The sequence below is a fragment of the Oryctolagus cuniculus genome, chromosome X (assembly GCF_051225735.1).
Source record: "Oryctolagus cuniculus isolate XC-2025 breed Fujian yellow rabbit chromosome X, ASM5122573v1, whole genome shotgun sequence".
Classification (NCBI taxonomy): domain Eukaryota; kingdom Metazoa; phylum Chordata; class Mammalia; order Lagomorpha; family Leporidae; genus Oryctolagus; species Oryctolagus cuniculus.
The window spans coordinates 54,332,549-54,350,169 of record NC_142888.1 but is presented as its reverse complement, the minus strand read 5'-3'; the positions used below and the strand labels follow the sequence as shown (position 1 = coordinate 54,350,169).

The following is a 17,621-nucleotide window of genomic DNA, read 5'->3' as shown; positions in this document are numbered from 1 at the left end:
TTTCTATTTAAATGTTTAATTATGATATTGTTAGGTTTAAGAATAAATTACTCTAAAATGACCCTGAATATTTTTGAATGTTCCATAAAAATGTTTCTTTGCCCCAGGTTATTTTAATTCAAAAGTATAATGATAGCTAAAGCTTGAAAGGATGTATTTCCTAAATATTTATTCCTATATTTAAGGATAAATGTTTTGAAAGGAAGAACATTGGACTGGGAGTCAGTCAAGTCTAGTTTAGATTCTGCTGAAACTTGTTCTGTGACCTTGAGCAAATCCCTAAGCCGTTTTGGACCTCTGTTTCCTTTCAGTTTTAACACTTCAATATGCTACAGATTTATAAAAAATAACTAAAAGGAAGTAAGAGATATTTAATATATAACCTTAACTTTGAAGAGTGCTGTGAAAATAATAGCTTTCTGTCAAAAATCTTCCTTGATAATACTGGCTGAATGGTTCTTTTCTATGATACAAGATAAATTTAGATATTCAGATTACATCTTCAAGTTTCCAGTTTGGATTTGTTTTTGGTTTTGTCAATTCTCTAATACCAAACTTTTTCTATCTGAGATTGCTGAGGTTCATTGAGAAGTATCTGTAATATAAAGTAACATATATAATGAGCATATATATGGTGTAAAGAATAATTGTGGAATCAATCTTTTTATCGTTCTTTTTGCCTCCCACGAAGTGAGATTTCAGCGTTAACATTTATGTTTCAGGGAATATTGTTTGTCAGAGGATATCATATATGAACTTAGACTCTACAACTCAGTAAAATGAACAGTGATCAGTAGTTTAGGTAAATGTTGGAAGTATCATTTGGTGGTTACAATCAATGGAAATACTAGAAACATAAAGTACATCTGTGCCACTGTGCTTCCCTAAACTAAAATTTTTCTTTACCAGGAGGAGAAAAGCAAAGAGTAGCAATTGCAAGAGCCATTTTAAAGGACCCCCCAGTCATTCTCTATGATGAAGCTACTTCATCATTAGATTCAATTACTGAAGAGGTAAATAATGATGAAAATAGGAAACTCTTTAATGTTTACCTTTTCTCCTTGGAAGTTGCCATTAAATGGGTATATTATTTTGAATTTCAAATGAACTTTAGCGAGAGGTGCTACAGAACATGTTTAGTATCCCCTTTCCCCCATCTAGCAAATGCTTGATGGTAAGAATCCCAGGTTGCACTGAGCTCACTATCATAATGTTAAGTCTATTTGCAAATGTCTCCTCTGAAACTGTGTGACACTATACTTTTGTGGTGTAATCCTTGGGTCTTGCAAAGCTGTAAGAATTGCCTAATATGCTGACAAAAGAAGAGATTCTTTAGTATCTGTCCTACTGCCACTTAACATTTAAACAAGTCATACAGGTGATTGTGACACTTGTGACAGTGTACACCATAAAGCCTTTCATTTATGAAGTGACTCACTGAGGTGCAAGTCAGGCACACATAACCTGCAATGCTGTTGTCAGTTTGTGTTCATTTCACAGAAGGTGTTGTGAAACATCAACATATTGTGGCACTGATATTGACACTACCCTAGAAGCTACATTAGATTTCAAAACATCTTTCCATTACATACAAAAATCTCAACAGCAATGATAATTTCATGACTGAATCCCCTTAACCGGGAACCAAAGATGGCAGATGTTGTTTGTCAGTTGCCGCCATTCATCCACCTTCTGATTTAGTATGTAGTATGAACCAAGTGTTGAAGGATAGGCCTAATTTTGGCTGTAATTTACAGGCTGTATGAAATAATATTAGCATGTAGAGCTAAGTTTCATGATGCATTATTTGATCAGCATCATAATATACTTTAATTTCAAAGTATATTGGCTAGCAAGGGGATTTGTTAGATATAAAGTGAGCCTTAGGAACCTGATTACAAGAACTGTAAACCTAAAAATGTGAATACAAATTAAAAGTTGTACTATAATTGTTAGATTAGGTCAAATATTTGGAACTGATATAAAGTTTACACAATAAAAATTGTTATTTTATATGTTCCTTTAGGAAATGTGTGATTATTTTAATGTATATTTACCTGATGGATATGTCTTTTATTTTTTTACTCTTCTTGTCAAACTTTCAGGCTATTCTTAGAGCCATGAGGGATGTAGTCAAACACAGAACTTCTATTTTCATTGCACATAGATTGTCAACAGTGGTTGATGCAGATGAAATCATTGTCTTGAATCAGGTAAGAGATTACAGTTTAGGATTTAAAGAACATTGACAATTGTTATAGATACAGGATACTTTACTATTGTTTCTACTATATAGAATTTGCATTCAGACTGAGTCCTGGTAGGAATCTGATTTTAGCCTTTTTGATAGGAAATATGCATGTTACTTCCAAGAAGGAATAAACTGTATTAACTCACTTTCTATTGAAGTGTTCAAAGCAAAACTTTGGTTTTCAAGCATGTATAATAAAACAATTTTTCCACACTTGTTTTTGCTCTGGACAGAATCTTTGCTCAATATTTTTGCTTTATTGTGTATTTTCATTTTTCTAATTTTGCACATACCCTGATATACAAAAGAAAATTACCATAAACTGGTCATTTTCAAGCACAGCCATTTTTAATTTCTGTTTTACTCTATGTGGAAAGTAAGAAAAAAAAAGACAGTTTGCTTTATCTCTTCTGAGGGAATTACTATACAAGTATACTATCTAAATGTTCTGAACAAATCAGAGGTCCACTATTGTGACTGGTAGATTTGAAAATTGTAATAATTTTCCTTTTCTCCTTTCAGCAAGGACCTCTTCTCCCAAACCCTAATACTTGATTATTTCTGACATTGTTCTATTTTCCACCTCGCATTCAGCCTTTTCTGTGATTATTTTTCCTTTCTAATAAATGCACCTTCAGTTGTTTATCATTTTGAAAGCCTGTATACTGAGAATTCAGAGAAAAGATGCATTTGCATGTGCTTTCTATATATTGAGTTATGGAGAGAGACTTTTTCACCATACTAAAAATCATTATATGCTGTTCAGGGCTGTGATAAATATGCTATTTCCTTTATAAGTCACTTGTACACTTGTGACCTTAGGCCTTTCTAGGCTATGTTCATAAATGTTTATATTCATTAGAAAATAAACTGATTTTACCAGTATGATTGTACCAAAATATAAACGGAACATCTTACAGATATAACTTATTACATTGTTGGTGTTCAGGAATCTGAAATAAAATCTATTTTGTGCTTTTTACTAAGCTTTCCAGTTCTATACAGTCATGCATTTGGAAAAGCAGGCATGTGCTTGCCTGCCTTATGCCATGGGGCTCAGAGTATCTGTACAGTTATAGCACAATGTTGGCACATGGGTTCTGTATTATCAGTGGAACTAACTTATTAATGATCATAGCACCTGTGCCTAAAATCTTTATGTCAATAATTTGATGATGGTAAAGTTGTCTGATAATGAAGATATCAGATTTCCATTGTGTAGTAAACTAATATGACCTTGTTCAGACTGGTTGTCACCTCAAAAATACCATGTTATCAATAAGATGACATACCTAGCAGTTGTCTAGTTAAACATGGAAAATTGGACATACCTGTTTATCTTTGCTCCCCCAACCATATAAAATGTAAGTGAAGAGGTAAAATATTGGTAATAAATATAAATTCACAAGGACAAAGATATAGGAAAGGCAGTAATAATGGACAAGAGATAATCAACAAGTTTGGGGAAGATGGTCGTAGATAAAAATGTTTAGAAGAGCTGAAAAAAAGATGAACACTATGTGCCAAAAGAGAGAGAAATCAGTAAAAAGCAAGTTGATACATGCTGTAATCTCCTGAAAAGGCTCCAGAATTGAAGGTACCAGATATGAAGGAAAGTTGGGGTGAATATGCGGCTAAAAATTAGAGAACTCAGTGCAAGTTTACATAAGAAATAGAGTTCCTGGGACCCTTTCTCACCCCTGGAACCCATTCCCAACCTTAGCAAGAGGCTGGACACTGACTTACCAGGTAATTAGAGTCAGCCCTAGCCACAAAGAAACCACCAAACACTTTAACAAAATCAGGAGAAGTTAACTGGAAATCAGAACATGCCAAAGGATGGGACCACAAACTCTCTTGTCCCATTAGTTCCAAGAACTTTGCCAACCAGTTGTTTATTTCTGCCATCACCACTCCTTCTTTCATCAGCATACAATTGGAGGATTCTTCTCTGGAGAAACAAATAACAGCCTCAGAAAGAAGGATATTTTTTATTTGGGGACCCCAATAAAATGACCAGGTGGCCATATGGTGATCCCACAGTGAGGTCTACTGGTCGGGAAGGCCATTCCCATGCTCACAGAATTTCCAGTCAGCCTTTAATGCCTCATTTTTAAATGTTAGTGGTAATGGAAGAAGACCTCCAAAACAAACAGGGAGGAATAAAGAAACTGAGAAAATGTGGATAGTGCAAAAGGCATAAGAAAACTTTTAAAATATAATTACTATTCTCAAAGGTCATGGAAAATATAGCATTTCTAAAATATGGACAGATATTATTAAGAAAAAAGTAAAGGAACCTTTTATGGCATGATTTCTGAGATGTATTGTTAAAAAAGCAAGATGCAAAAGAGTATATCAGATGCTACCTTTTTATAAGAAGGATGAAGAGTGGGGAATATATTTGTAAAAACACACTCAAGAAGAATAAACCAGAAACAAAAGCAACTAAATCTGCAGGGGGTTAGAAGAGATCAGGAAGAGAATGAGGCTTTTCAGAGTATGCTATTTTATGTTGCTTTTACCTTTCAGCCTTATTAGTATTTTTATATATTTTCAAAAATAAAATTAACAAAATGAGACAAGAATAAAAATTTAATACAAACAGAAAAAAGCAAAACTAACTATCAAATTGATAACCACGCAGAAGACAAATAAAATTAATCCTTGTAACTTTTGAATACATCACTCTGATTATGTGCTTTTGGTAGAATATATCTTTTTTTTTAAAAGATTTATTTTATTTATTTGAAAGAGTTACAGGGAGAGGTAGAGACAGAGAGAGAGAGAGAGAGAGGTCTTCCATCCGCTGGTTCACTCCCCAGATGATGGCAACAGCCACAGCTGTGCAGATCTGAAGCCAGGAGCTTCTTCCGGGTCTCTAATGTGGGTGCAGGGGCCCAAGGACTTGGGCCATCTTCTACTGCTTTCCCAGACCTTAGCAGAGAGCTGGATTGGAAGAGGAGCAGCTAGGACTACAACCGGCACCCATATGGGATGCTGGCGCTTCAGGCCAGGGCTTTAACCCGCTGCACCACAGCACCGGCCCTGGTAGAATATATCTTAATAACTAAAATAACTCCAAAGTAAATTTAAAGTTAATAAGTTAGTTGTTGGTATTAGTATGGGGGTAACCATTCCAAAACTGTTTTATAATATATTTTAGGACTGAGCATCTGAGTAATATATTGATGTTCTTGGAAACAGAGGTCTCACTTGAGAGAAGGAAGATACAAATATGGAATGGGTAAAGCGGAAGAACCTCATGATGATGTATTAGAACTGAATTATCAGTATAAATTCATAATTTTAAAGAAACTATCTATTCACTGAAAAGCCCATGAAAACACACTAGCAATGAGTATCCTGACATCCAGATCTTAGGCACTAAATATTTTTTTTCCTCACTAAAAGAAACCAAGACTCCTTGGAGAAATAGCTGATTTCAGTTCTGGGGCTGGGAGACAAAGTATGCATGTCACAAAGACACAAGAGCTATTTTGAACGAGCTCCCACTGGCCAAAAGGAGAAGCATCAAAAGGAATGGTGACACTAATGAACTATAATATAGTGAATTAAACAATAATCTGTGCCTCCATAATGATACTTTAAACAAAAACATGTAAAACTTAAAGAGTGCCGACTGACATGTAGAAAGAAGATAAACTTAGAAAATCACATTTTGCAACCACCATTGTAATAATTGATTCAGGTAATAGATGGAGACTTAGCGTGTTCTATACAATCCCATATTCCCACTACCCCATTCTTCACTCTTTACATAATGAGGTAAACGCTGCACTGAAATTTATGATATGACTGATGTTAGCAAAGGTACCTTTAAAATGGTGTTTTTACATAAATAAAGGTATATAAAAATAAGTGTAAATACAGTACTCAGACATGGGCACCAACAAATTTCAGTTATTTTGCTTGAAGGTGTATTTGTAACAGTTAAAGTGACAAAATTCCTTTTGTCTCCCAGCATGTTTAACTGTAGCTGTCAAGAGACAAATTAATTGTAGATCAGAGTTTGGAATCTATACCAGATCTATGCAATGTTAAGTTTAATAGCAGTTGTTAACAAAAATAGCTACTGGAAGAGGCAAACTTTTCATTTTCATGAAATCTTTTTTATTTAAGTATACATAAAGATTTCAGAATATTATTTTTAAATCCCTGTATAAATAACAGTGCTTTTGACTTGAATATTTGCTGATTACAGACAGCACTTCTTATGTTTTTACCCTTCCCTTTCTGCCTTTCAAAGTGAAAAATAACACATTAAAATTGTATTTCCTTTAAGTAAAATGGTTTTTACAGTATGAAGAATTTCATAGCTTTCTGTTTGTTCACTGGGCCTGCATAACTCAACAGTGAAGCAAGCATTTTTCCCACTTACACTATGGGTGAGGAATTGGACGAGGTATTTTAATGAATGCAAATCCTTTAAAATCCTTAGTTAGAAATGGTTATGTATTTTCAGTTATTGTGCTAGTTAAAAGACCTTTCCCTGTGTTTCTTTTGTGTTTGGCTTTTAGGGTAAGGTAGCTGAACGTGGTACCCACCATGGTTTGCTTGCTAACCCAGGCAGTATCTATTCAGAAATGTGGCACACACAGAGCAACCGTGTGCAGAACCATGATAACCCCAAATGGGATGCAAAGAAAGAAAGTATGTCCAAGGAGGAGGAAAGGAAGAAACTACAAGAAGAAATTGTCAACAGTGTGAAAGGCTGTGGAAACTGTTCCTGCTAAGTCACATGAGACATTTTCTGGTTTTGTTTTGGACTACTCATTTGCACTGAAACAGAATTGTTTTATTAAAAGCAAAGTCATACATTCCCATTTCCTATACTCCTTCTTTTATGTAAGACTGATCTAAAGGGGAATTTGAATTTTACATCTTTCACAGTCTATTTAAGTGTGCTATCTGTATTTATCCCCAATTTATTTTCTTATTATTGCCCTGGTTTTGTTCAGCACATAAATTTTGGTTACTGTTTGTTTATCTACCCTATTACCCTTTATGAGACCTCACATCCATTTGATATCCATAATCATATGAATCAGATATGGTTTCTTTATTTGTGTAGTTTCTTTAAAACCTCCTTGATTCTGACAATTTAGAGGGCAAGAGGCTGTTTCTTAAAGAAAAACAGGACAGGACAGCTTCCTTGTTTCCCCTCTCTCCCTCCTCCAGTTGAAATACTTCATTGATATGAAAATGATATGATAAGCACATTTAAATACTTTGTCAAAAGTGGACATATATTTATAGCTGTGATCTCTTCATTGGTAGATACCTTTACTTACAGGTTTTGAAGTATTTGCTGCTATGTACTTTTTGGAGGAAAACTCATAATTCTCTTGTTGGTGTGTAGAAAATTCCTCATCATTAACAGGTACTATAAATATCATCTAGTGATTGAAATTTAATTTTTCCATCAAAATGAGGCATTGCTTTTGTTCCTGAGCAAAAGTTGTCCATTTTTCTGTAAAACCTTCTAAACTATGATATAATTTGAGAATTGCTATACTAGGAGTGAACTAAAAAGCTTAGGAAGTTAATGGCCTTTTCTATTTCCATCTTAAAAACACTGCTTTTGCTCTCTGAAATTGTACAAAGAAACAAGTAAACAGGATGTGTGCTTGTTCATGCTCACACATGTGTAGAAATTAATGTCCATTTCAAAAATATCAAAGACCTTTCGGTAAATAGGAGAGGGTAAAATATATATCTATACTCTGTAGATGGGAAGGACTCTAATCTGCTTTAACACTTCTGGATTGCTTGACTTCAAGAATTTCCCTTTTTTCAGTCATTTAATGAGTTCCTTGAAGCCTGATGTAACCAGAAGGAGCCCAGGCAATATATTCATGTTTTATTTGGGGGAGAAAAACACATACCCACACACACACACACACACACACACACAGAAAAAATTTTATCTCAGAAATAATCATTAAACTGTGGGTATATGTTCACTTAGTTCTCTCTTTACTGATGTGAATTTGTTTTGTAGTAATCAGTTTGAGAAATTTGGATATCTCATGAATGGTCACATAATAATATATAATAAGGTTTTATTTCTCAAAAAGGGGCCTATAGTACTTTATTGGTTTATGGTTTTAATGAATTTTCAATTGAAATTTGGTATAGGAAAGATTAATATTTTTTGTTTTGTACTGTTGGCACTGTTGTGTGAATATCTAAACTTACCTAGCAAAATTATCAACTTTGTTATATAAAGGCAATTCGATAAGTAATTTGGAGGCAGTATTTCATTGTTAGTATTTAAAACTAGAGTAAATGAAGTAGGATCTTGCTTTTTAGAAAAAAAAAAGTTTTTATTTTATTTACTTGAAAGGCAGAGTTGCAAAAAGAGGGAGGGAGAAACAGAGGTCTTCCATCTACTGGTTCACACCCAAATAGTCAGAATGGCCAGGGCTGGGACAGATGGAAACCAGGAGCCAGGAGGTTCATCCAAGTCTCCCATGTGTGTGCAGGGGCCCAAGCACTTGGGCCATTCTCTGTTGCTTTCCCAGGCCATTAGCAGGGAGGTAGATCAGAAGTGAAGCATCCAGAACTCCAGCTGGTGCCCTTATGGGATGCCAGCATCATGGACAGCAGCTTATGCCACAACATGGACCCCAGGATCTTCTTTTAAAGTCAGTAACACTGAGGCGCATAATCAACTGCAAAATAGTTTGGGGAAGGGGTGTTTGGTTTTGTTTTGACATTTCTTAATCTGAAGCCAAAGGCATTATTGTTCTGAGTAGAAAACAACATCATTCCTTTAAATAAATGAGCTGTGTTACTGGAAAGGTAGTTAAAGTCTAGATAGATAGCTTGCTTCTCTGTTAATTCCTTCCGTACATTTCCAGTGATGCTTATGGGAAAGATTTAGCATATTGCCTAAACAAATAGGTAAGATTGAAGTAACCACTAGTAATAATTCATTTTGAAGTGTGAATAGCAGTGATCAAAGTAAGTCATTTTGTGATGTGGAGAATTTCTAGTCCAAGAGAGTAGAAATGTTTTCAGGGTGGGAATAATTTCCCTACTAATAGATGTGAAGCTATTTTCTTTCGATATGATTGCAGGTGGTCCCGAGGCCACTGTTGTCATTAACCAGTTTTTTCAGCTAATAAAAGCTTAAATTAACTGAAAAACATGGTTATTGTAGGGGCCATAACTAAGTCTTAAAGACATTTCTCTTAACCACATCCTATTAAGGTGGTTCTATACAGGGAAATAATAGACGAATTAGGATGAAAGCAAAGCTTCCTCAGATGATTCACTCTGAGGAAATGCCAAGAACAAGGGCATTTAATTATAACGCACTGATTTCACATCACAGTAGTACATATGCGAAAGGCACAGTATATGAATTTCTAAACCAGTGTTGTAGCCAATGTTTTTTAAGGTATTAGGATGAATAAGCTGTAGTTTTGGAATATTGCTCTGAAAATGAAATAAGACAATACAGTTTTATTTCTTTTATATCCCTTTATTTTGGAGAATGAAAATTTTACTTTTTTCCTAAGGGAATCCCAGTTTACAGAAATTAAATTGAAGCCAAGGTAATTTGAGATCATAAAAACTGGGCCAGATGCCTTACTGAAGGTTCTTAACATAGAAATATCTTGGTGAGCAGATGGACTCAATTGGAAATTTTTGAACAGCCCAAGTCTGAGGGTCATTTGTGAGAATCAGAAGCCTTAGTGTTTGGACATGAACAAGCTAGGTATGCATTTACTTTTTCTCTGCAGGGATTGACACCTTTTATATACCTTAAGATAAATATTTTTTCTTTCCCTTAGATGTTGACAGAGCTCAATTTGTAAATATACCTGTTTTAAAGTGTTTTGTGTTAAAGGCAAGATATTGAAAACTTGTATGATTCCTTGTTTCTGGATCACTTTGTCCATACTGCCTGCTATCTTGTTCCTATCCTTCCTACTTCTGATGGTGTCAGTGAGTAGCAACTTTTCCTAATGTATATTCATAATTCTCTTACCTTGTAGCTTTATTTCAGGATGCTCTGTTGTGGATTAGTAGTTGAAAGCATTTAAATATGTTTATGCTTTTGTTAAATTATAGAAAAGTCCCTTTTAGAGTATATAGATTTTGAAAGTAAATTGTATAGCAAATGACAATATGAAGTCAAGTAAACTGGCAAAACAAGTTAGTTAAGACAAAATAACATAGCCAAGGAAGCCCTTTGCCACAACCTGTGTAGATAATCATTGCTACATAAACATTATGTCTTTGTGACTAAAAAATGAGTGTCCCATTGAAGCAACTCTTGTCCACAGTGCCCTGGAAAGACTGATATTTTGTCATTTACACATGAAGAATAAGTACAGGGAGAATGGCCTTTATAGGCTTATGTAGAAGGTGAATATTTGCCATTGTTTAAGAGAGAAAGTAATTACTTGCAGAGCTCATGATGTGGGTAAAATGGTAGCAAATTGTAGTGCTTTCACTTAGCATTAAGCTGTCATATTCTTGATGACCAATCAGTGAAAGGCCCCCAGTTTCTCAATTCTAATGATTAGGAAGGAGACCTTTGGGTGGAGAAATGTTTTGACGGCAAAACTGTGGTTAAGCTAGCATTTTGATTAGCTAGGTAGAGTTGGAAAGGAAGAGCATGTTCTAATTAAAAACAGACTGGAACATTTTTAGTTAAAAATGTTAGTGGATTGTTTCCATATTTCCTGTTCTCACACAGCTACGATAGAATTTTTTCACTAGTGACTTTGTACTGCATTTCTGTTTCACAGAATCATAGGATTTTAGAGTTGGAAGGAGTTTGGGAGTCGTTTCGTTCTACAGATGAGCAAACAGAACTTCAAGAGAAGTCACTGAGCTTGCTAGAGACCAAATTGTGATAAAAACCCTGGCTCCTGACACCCAGTCCATCCTTCATTATGCTGCACCACATTTCCAGTCAGAAGTTACATTAAAAAATAAATTGAAGGGTGGGACTTCTAGAATGGCAACGTAAGGAGCTCAGTAGAGCCTGTCTCCAGCTAAATAAAAATACAGCTGGTAAAAGTCGTGTTTTCAGGGGACCAGCACTGTGGCACTGTGGGTTAAAGCCCCAGTCTGCAGTGCCAGCATCCCATATGGGCACCAGTTCTAGTCCCAGCTGCTCCACTTCAAATCCAGCTCCCTGCTAATGTACCTGGGAAAGCAGCAGAAGATGGCCCAGGTGCTTGGGCCCCTGCACTTATATGAGAGACCCAGAGGAAGCCCCTGGCTCCTAGCTTCAAATCAGCTAAGCTCCAGTTGTGGCCATTTGAAGAGTGAACCAGAGGATGGAAGACACCTTTCTCTGTGTCTGTCTGTCTCTCTCTCTCCCCACCTCTCTTTGTAACTCTTTCAAATAAATGAAAAAATAAATCTTAAACTATTTTTTTAAAAAAAGCAATAATTTGGGGCTGGTACTGTGGCATAGTGGATAAAGCAGCTGCCTGCAGTGCCGGCATCCCATATGGACACTGCTTCGAGTCCCAGCTACTCTACTTCCAATCCAGCTCTCTGCTATGGCCTGGGAAAGCAGTGGAAGATGGCCCAAGTCCTTGGGCCCCTGCACCCAGGTGGGAGACCCAGAGGAAGCTCCTGGCTCTTGGCGAAGCTCCAGCCATTGCGGCCAACTTGAGAGTGAAGCAGTGGATGGAAGACGCTCTCCCTCTCCCCTCTCCCCTCTCCTCTCTCCCCTCTCCCCTCTCCTCTCTCCCCTCTCCCCTCTCCCCTCTCCCTCTCTGTAACTCTGACTTTCAAGTAAATAAATAAATCTTTTAAAAAAAGCAGTAATTTAAAGTGTCTGAGAACTGTCCTAAGGGTATTCAGGAGATGGAGAAGTATTTATTCAAGATAATCTACTAAATCTCAAGAACATCAAGAGACTGTGGCCTTCAAGGAACAGCTTGCTCCATATCCCCTACCTTGCCAGTACTGTATTACCTGAGCACTCTATTCTGGGCAGGTGTCGTAGAAGATGACAGGTAGGTAAGGCTCTCGCTTCTCCCAGTTCCTAGTCTGGGGCTACAGTTTCACCCTGCTGCCTGCTTTTCTCATCCCTACTCCAAGCCGTGTGTTGCAGAAACTATTCTAGGCAGGCACAGCTAAGAGAACTAGAGGGGCTGGTGATACAGCATAGCAGGTTAACTGCCACCTGTGACACCAGAATCCCATATGGGCACCAGTTTGAATCCTGACTGCTCCACTTCTGATCCAGCTCCCTGCTGATGTGCCTTGGAAAGCAGCAAAGGATGGCTCAAATTCTTGGGCCCCTGCACCGATGTGGAAGAATCAGAAGAAGCTTCTGGCTCCTGGCTTTGGCCCAGTCCAGCTCCAGCTATTGCAGCCATTTGGGAAGTGAACCAGTGGGTGGAAGGTATCTGTCTCACTCTGTCTCTCCCTCTCTCGTAACTTTGACTTTCAAATTAAAAAAAAAATCTTTTTAAGAGAGAAAACTAGAGACTTCCTTCTGCTATTCAGCCTCCATCCCACTCCCTTAGATTATGGCTTAGTCTGTTTTCTGTTGCTTTAGCAAAATAACGGATTGGGTAATAAAAGTTTATTTGGCTTATCATTCTGGGGGCCTGGAAGCCAAAGAACATGGCAGCAGCATCAGTTGAGGGCCTTCTTGCTGTATTATTACATGGTAGAGGGTGTCACATACTGAGACAGAGTAAGCTTGCCAGCTCAGATCTCTTACTCTTATAAAGCTCCCAATGCCATCATGGGGCTCCATCCTCATGAATTTATCTAATCATAATTTTGTCCCAAATATCCCATCTCAAACACCATTAACACATGAGTTTGTGGATTAAGTTTCCAGCACATTAAATTTTGAAGGGGACATTCAAACCATAGTACAGTAGAAGCTCTATTACATCCTGAAAATAACAGGGCCCTAATTCTCTATCCCAAGCTTATAGGTTGAAGGTTTCACTCAAAGATAGGGAAATTGGCAAATAACTAGGGGCTTCCACCCTCCTCACACATGAGTTGATGTCCATGAGTTGAGTAATGGCTTCACTGTAGGAAAGGTGGGCCCCACCCCCAGCTCCAGTTTAGTGTTGTAGAGGTTTTGCCCAAGGGGAAAGACATGAGGACAGAGAACTTCATAGCTCTTCCTTCATAGACTGACTGCATTTGGAATAGACCATACTAAACTCCATCCCTAAGGGCATTGGCAAAAGACATTGGAGATCTTGCTGGTGAGCAATTAAGAGGGTTTGGCACAAGCAAAAGCAGAGAAGCCAGAAGTTCAGTAGAAATAAGAGTGAACCAGAAAGTCCTCTTCGGAGCATAGTCAACTTGGGTTAAAAAGACTGTGCATTTGCTGGATCATACCCACGCAAGACAATTAGAGTAGAACATGAGACAGACTTAAAAGCATTTCCCAATAAAAACTCATCTGGGGCCGGCGCTGTGGTGTAGCGGGTAGGGCCGCTGCCTGCAGTGCCGGCATCCCATATAGGCACCAGTTTGAGTCCCAGCTGCTCCACTTCCGATCCAGCTCTCTGCTATGGCCTGGGGAGGCAGTAGAAGATGGCCCAAGTCTTTGGGCCCCTGCACCTATGTGTGAGACCTGGAAGAAGCTCCTGGCTCCTGGCTTCGGATTGGTGCAGCTCTGGCCATTGCGGCCATCTGGGGAGTGAACCAGCGGATGGAAAACCTCTCTCTCTTTCTGCCTCTCCTTCTCTCTCTGTGTAACTTTGACTTTCAAGTAAATAAATTAAAAATCTGGCCCAGGCTCAGCTGTTGCAGGCATTTGCGGAGACCAATGGATGGGAGCTCTCTCTTTCTTCCCCTCTCTGTACTTCTCAAATAAATTAAAAACCCAATAATGAAAATATTTTTTAAATCAGAAAATCTTTAAAGAAGTCACAGAAAATTCACATACAAGAAACCACAATATGGTTACCTGGTGAAGTTTCATCAGAAACAGTAAAGACCCGAATACACTGACAGCATATTCAAATTGCTGGGAAAAAAATTGTCAACCAAGCTTGTTGTATCTAGCAAAACTATCATTCAAAAATGGAGGTGAAATAAATATGTTCCCAGGCATAAAAAGAAAGTTTATAGCTAAAAAACCTAAATTACAAGAAACAAAGGAAATTCTTGAGGAAAAAGGCAAGGACACCAGACAGTAATTCAAATCCACTTGAAAAAACAATGAGCACCAGTAAAAGCAATCCTGTAGGCACTTAAAAAAGACCTTACTCTTATAATTGCATGTTTCTCTCCTATCTTCCCTAAACTGACTTGTAGAACAACTACAGAAAGCAATATATATGTATATTATTCTTTAGTTGGAACTGGTAACAAAGTTACTGTGGAGTAAGAAACAATATCCACTGATGTCTTAAGTCCACAGACACAAATGAAGAAAACCAGAATGAGGGCATTTACATATGCCGTTCTCTAAACTTTTTATTTTTTAAAGCATAATTTTTTAAAGATTTATTTATTTATTTGAAAGGCAGAGAGAGAGTCTTAAATCCACTGGCTCACTCCCCAAATGGCCACAACGGCCAGACCTGAGCTGATCCGAAGCCAGGAGCTTCTTCTGGGTCTTCCACACAGGTGCAGAGGCCCACAAATGCTTGGGCCATCTTCCATTGCTTTCCTAGGCACATTAGCAGAGAGCTGGATCAGAAGCTGAGCAGCCAGGACTGGAAATGGTGCCCATATGGGATGCCAGCGCCACAGGTGGAGGCCTAGCCCACTATGCCACAGCGTCAACTCCTGATTTTTTTTTAAATTTATTTGACAGATAGAGTTAGTGAGAGAGAGAGAGAGAGAGAGGTCTTCCTTCCGTTGGTTCACTCCCCAAATGGCCTCTATGGCCGGTGCTGTGCCGATCCGAAGCCAGAAGCCAGGTGCTTCTCCTGGTCTCCCATGTGGGTGCAGGGCCCAAGCACTTGGGCCATCCTCCACTGCCTTCCCAGGCCACAGCGGAGAGCTGGACTGGAAGAGGAGCAACCGGGACTAGAACCCAGCGCCCATATGGGATGCTGGCGTCGCAGGCAGAGGATTAACCAAGTGAGCCACGGCACCGGCCCCAAATTTTTGCTTTTTAAAGAGAGGAAAGATCATATAAAGTAATGATTATAATGTATTGTACATTATCATGTCTAACAATAATAGGACATTACTATCGTGTGTAACAATAGGACATACACTATCATGTCTAATAATAATAGGACAAAAATGGAAGGGTAGGAGAAAGGAGCTATGTAGTAATAAGGTTTCTGTATTTCAGTGGAACTAAGTACAAATATGAGTCAATTCTGAAAAGATACAATGTATATTGAAAACTGTAGTGCAGCCACAAAGGAATTAAAATTCAGTAAGTTCCTTATTGAATAACCTTGGTACCCTTGTCAGAACTCAACTTATCATAAATATAAGGGTTTACTTCCGGACTCTGAATTCTGGTCCACTGATGTTTATTTCTATCCTTATGCCAGTACCACATATCTCGATTACTGTACCTTTGAGATAAGTTTTCCAATTAGGAAGTGAGAGTCCTCCAACTTTGTTTTATTTCCTAACTGCCATGGCTACAACATTTAGTACAATGTTGAATAGAAATGGTAATAGCAAATATCCACGTCTCATTCCTAGTCTTAATAAGGAGTTTAGCATTTAGTCTTTCACCGTTGAGTATGGGGTTAACTGGGTTTTTTCATATATGAACTTTATAAGGTTGAAAAAGTTTCCTTCTATGCCTAGTTTATTAAGCTTTTTATCATGAAATGGTGTTGTCTTTCTGTCAAATGTTTTTGGCATCTACTGCACACTCAGAGGCAGCAGGTGATTGCTCAAGTAGCTGGGCCCCCGCCACCCACATGGGACACCTTGATTGAGTTCCTGGCTCCAGCTTCCGCCTGGCCTAGCCCTGGCCACTGAGGGCATCTGGGGAGGAGCCAGCAGATAGGATCTCTCTCTCTCTCTCTCTCTCTCTCTCTCTCTCTCTCTCTCTCCGTGCCTCTGAAATAAATAGAAATAATTTTTGAATCTCCAAAAGGAAAGTTGAACATCATCAAAATGAACCATTTTTGTCTCAAATTACACCACCAGAAAATAAAGGGATAACCCTTAGAATGGGAAAAGATATTTGCGAATATCTGATAGGGCATTGTATAGAGAATATAAAATCTTAATAACCAAATTAAAAAGATTTGAATATAAATTCTCCATAGAAGATATACAAATGACCAATAAACACATGAAAATGTGCTCAATATCATTGGCCATTAAGGAAATGCAAATCAAAACCCTAGTGAGGGACCACTTCATACTCAGTAGGATGGCTATAATCAAAAGACAAATATTAAGAATGTTGGCAAGAACCTGGAGAAAATGGAACTCTCATAGTGTGAATGTAAAGTGGTACAGTTACTTTGGAAAACAGTCATAACTCTCCCTTAAAAAATTAAATATATAGTTACTGTATGAACCACAAGTTATACTCCTAGGTATGCACCCAGGTGAACTAAACACACATGCCCACACAAAAACTTTACACGTGAAAATTCATAGTAATGTCATTCACAATAGCCTTGAATTGTGAGCAACCCAAGTGTTCACCACCTGATGAATAGATAAATAAAATCTTATACACCTATGCCATGGAATATTGTTTGGCAGTAGAAAAAATGAAGTAATAATACATGTTGGAACACTGATTAACCTTGTAAATGTTATGCTAAGTCAGCAAAGCCAGTCACAAAAAAATGCACATCTTGCATATTTCCATTCCAGAACATGAAAATCTGTAAAGCAGAAGGTAGATTAGTGATTGCATAGGACTGGAGGTGGGGGGAAAGTGTGTTGCGGAGAAATGGGGAGTCACTGCTAATGGCTATGGGGTAATAACTAGCTTCTGTTGTAATGTGGTTCATGACATGAGATGTGTTCTGTGTATATCCTGACATTGTAGTATGTTCCTCGTATTTTACTTTTATAGTTCAAGAAATCATGCCATTGAAATAAGAAATTTGAATCCTCAAGCAGTTTTTCTTCTGATTTTAATTATAGGAATCTTCAACTGGTATTTCCAAAGATTCATTTATCATGCTTAAAATTTTTAATGTTGATGATTTATTATAAAAAATCCTACAGATGCTGCCCTTAACTGTAGTCATGAAAAATTAAAAACAAACCATTTTCCACTAGTAATATTAGATGCCACTTTCTCTCTTTTAAAAAAGTGCCACCGCATAAATTAGGAGCTGCAAGTTTATAAATAAGGTGCAATTTATAAAGACCACAATTAATAATTTCATAGTTGTATAGAATATCAACGTTGGAAGAAATCTAAGATGATTCAGTTTAA

At 37.5% G+C, this 17,621-nt stretch overlaps 1 protein-coding gene across 3 annotated transcripts in view; it reads left to right on the top strand.

Annotated features, from left to right (window-relative positions):
- ABCB7 (ATP binding cassette subfamily B member 7) overlaps positions 1-7,098 on the top strand; it is a 122,982-nt gene extending 115,884 nt beyond the window's left edge. For all 3 annotated transcript variants that reach the window (XM_002721823.6, XM_008248850.5, XM_089324855.1), the window contains exons 14-16: positions 910-1,013; positions 2,106-2,213; positions 6,793-7,098. In XM_002721823.6, the coding sequence (XP_002721869.2) occupies positions 910-1,013; positions 2,106-2,213; positions 6,793-7,008 (428 nt within the window). In that variant the 3' untranslated portion in view covers positions 7,009-7,098. The remainder of the gene's footprint in view (positions 1-909; positions 1,014-2,105; positions 2,214-6,792) is intronic.
- Positions 7,099-17,621: the final 10,523 nt, after the last annotated feature.